Source organism: Myotis lucifugus, unplaced genomic scaffold (assembly GCF_000147115.1).
Source record: "Myotis lucifugus unplaced genomic scaffold, Myoluc2.0 scaffold_225, whole genome shotgun sequence".
In the NCBI taxonomy this organism is placed as follows: Eukaryota; Metazoa; Chordata; class Mammalia; order Chiroptera; family Vespertilionidae; genus Myotis; species Myotis lucifugus.
Genome location: NW_005871273.1, coordinates 311,304 through 314,534, shown reverse-complemented (window position 1 = coordinate 314,534; position 3,231 = coordinate 311,304). Strand labels below are relative to the sequence as shown.

Here is a 3,231-nt window from a genome sequence, read left to right as displayed (position 1 = left end):
ACTAGAGAGAAAGATGGGTGGATAGATAATTGAATGGAGAGGAAAATCAGAGAATTGAGTAGATGGATAACTGTATGATTACTTTGATAGATAGCTTGATAAAACCTAAACAATCAGCTATCTATAAATCATTTTTATGAGCTGAACAGCATTTTTTTAAGGGAAATACTATCCTCAAAATGTCTACCCCCCTTGTGGTCATTCGACTTCTAAATTTTTAGTATGGGGTAGAGTGAATAGCTTCAAAGCTCGCATCCCTGTAGCTGGTGAGAAACGCATATAGAGCAGAGTACCTAGAGAAGATGCAATTATATATATATATATATATATGCCTTGAGATAACTTTCCAGAAAGAAAGGATGTGAACCCTAATGTAATTAGATAATAATAAACATGGAGAGAGGGATATGTACATTGTAATCAGGAAAATGACCCAAAGCTTAAAAGACACAGATAATAGGACACTTGGATATAACTCTTGCTGTGCACTACATTATAAGTCAAGTTGTGTCTTCAGGGTGTTTATCACGAGGCACGGTTTTGCCCAAATGGAGCTCATGTTTTGGTGTGTGGGACAGGAGAGGTTGGTGGTGGTGATGATGGGGAGGGAAGCAGAGAAAAGGGAAGAGCTCAGGGAGCAGGAACAGATTCCATTTTTGGACACACCAATGAGTGATTAGCCTACACATGGTAGAACCCTGCCCTCCCCTCCCCCAACCCCACTCATTGAAACTGGGAAAAAAAGTCAAATAAACAAACAAAACTGAAGAATAAAAATTTAAAAAAAATCAAGAGAGAATATCAGAAACAAAGAAACAAAAAGAAGCCCAAACTGGTTTGCCCTCCGCAGTGTAGATTAAAGTCTGTGATATGGAGAAGCAGGCGTTGCTCAGAGAACCTATGGTTTCTTATCAAAACTTGATGAAGAAGTGGGCAAAGAGGGTCCCTGATAGCCAGAGACAAGCCAGCGCTCTAGAGGCCGAGTTTACACCATCAATGACTGCTCCAGGCCCTGTGTAGGGGAAAGAGAGACAGAGCCATTAGCATGCACCCAAAGGTACCATACTTATTGCTGAGCAAATATATAGACATGCTTCTCTGTGAGCATTCCCCCACCTCTCACTTCCACCACTGACCCTTCTAAGTCTGGACAAATGGAAAGTGCCATGGGGAGTATTGAGAAACTCAAAGGGGCAAATCAGTGGGATGCCTTGGCCACTATAGCCTGCTCTGAAAGATGGGGTTTTAAAAAAAGGGGGGGATGGAGGGAGGTAATGACAGTAAGTTAGGCCTATGGGCTAAAAAGTTAAGGCTGCAGACAGGGCTAAATGGTATGGCAGGACCTGATGGCTATTTCATAAATATTACCACTAATTGTGTTCTGTCTTTGGAGATAGAATCCTGGTCAGACAGGGATGCAGGAGAGAGCCATGGGGTGCAGGAAAGAGTCCAGAGTAGAGAGAACTGGGAGGGGGGTGGGGGCTTGGGAGGAACAGAAAAATTTTGTGAACAACAAATATGTGGCTGTTGATGTGGCCAACATTTCATCCCGTGTAACTTGGTATTGTGGAGGTTCCTCCTGAAGTAGTTGAGGAAGAATACTCAAGAGTTTTAAAGAGGAGGATTGGGTTTATCCCATCAGTCCATGGTGCCTCTTCAAAAGGAACAAAGAAGACTCAACCTGTCATGTCCTAACTGCCAGCTAACGATGCAGCCTGAAGCAATTGTACCTGCAGCTCTTTCTTTCTTCTTCCCTCCCTCTGACCCTTCTTCACACAGCCCTCCTGAGTCATTCACATTCCATTGAACAAGACTATAGAATCACACATGCTATCCATTTCCTTTCATCTGTTGTCCTTGAGAAGAAAGACCACGGAATGGAATTATCCTGGCCTATTCAAAGGGCCCAGGGCAGATGTGTCTGTGGCTAACTCTGCCTCTTTGCTCCTCCATCACCTTTATTGGGAAACCACAGGAATTTAGGGTCATAATTAAGACAGGCAGCCAGCAAGCAGAGAGTATTCCAGGGAAAGCAAAAGCAAGTACAAGCCAAGGGATTAGAAGCCATCAATAGACATTCCTATGAAGCCTGTGACAAAGGGAAGGAATTGCAAGCAAGACAAGCATGCCTCCTCTTCCTTTTCCAGCCAGGACTACACTGCCTTTTTAGAAGTAAATTGGGTTATTGGAAAGGAGTGTGGCTACTTTAAAATGCAGAGGTGGCATAGGGGCTGCTCAGACAGGGCCCAATCATTTGGCTTGTTGGTCAACCTAATGGTGTGGATCTGTGCCTGCCTGGGAAGGGACTGATGCTGACCTTTGCTTGAGAAAGTATAGGTCTCTCATTTCAGCAGAGAGCATTCAACTGTTCCATCTTCAGGGATTTCAACACGGACAACTTTTCTTCCTCTGATTTACAATGTACATAATTCTCTTATTGACTAAAAAAATCATTTTTATATGATATCTTGAGAGTCTGGCTCATATTTCTCTGTAGTTTTTTTTAATAGAGTATCCATAGACAAGGGCAGGATAATGTCTCTAGCTCCATGGAGGCTCCATATATATTTATGGAAAGTAGCCTGACTCTGGGACCTCCATCAGTCCAGATATATACCCTGAGGAGGCATACTGGTCTACTGAGTTGGAAAATGTCCAAGTTAAAGTTCAAGGTAATTTTCTATATTGTCTTCTGGAAAAAAAGAGAATTATTTAAATGTTTAAAATGAGTTTATAAGAAAATGAGCAATGTAGATTTATAAAACCCATATGTTTCTTTAAATGTCTAACCACTGTGCTATACACCTATGCCTTTATCTAATTCGTTGTGTTGATATTAACTCAAGAAACAGTTGAAGCTCTAAAAGCTCTACCTTAGAGGGACAGAACTCTTAGTGTAGGGATAACTTTTTTCCAACTTCTACAGTGGACTTTAGCATTTCAGTGATGTCATGATACAGTACAAGGTTGCATATTGCTAAACAGAGAAGAGAAGTTACATGTATAAGAAAGCAAAGCATAAAAAGGTGAAGTATAGAGAGAAAAGAAGGTGGCATCATAAAGAGCAACGAGTGTCTGTCATGGGATATGGGTTGCCATTGATGTTCAGTGCTGATCAAGCAGGGGTTACAGCCACAGTTGAGCTTAGTTGAGTGTTCCAAAGAGTGGAAGCCATGAAGGTGACTTCATGGGTATAGAGGGTGCTCAGTTTGCTTGGGTCACAATGGTGAC

General features: G+C 42.0%; 1 protein-coding gene across 3 annotated transcripts in view; it reads right to left on the bottom strand.

Moving 5' to 3' along the window:
• Positions 1-390: 390 nt before the first annotated feature.
• OPCML (opioid binding protein/cell adhesion molecule like) overlaps positions 391-3,231 on the bottom strand; it is a 179,784-nt gene continuing 176,943 nt past the window's right edge. Inside the window, exon 7 of one of the 3 annotated variants that reach the window (XM_023761993.1) lies at positions 391-1,012. In XM_023761993.1, the coding sequence (XP_023617761.1) occupies positions 912-1,012 (101 nt within the window). In that variant the 3' untranslated portion in view covers positions 391-911. The remainder of the gene's footprint in view (positions 1,013-3,231) is intronic. The other 2 variants (XM_006098233.3, XM_023761992.1) reach the window with 2 other exon arrangements.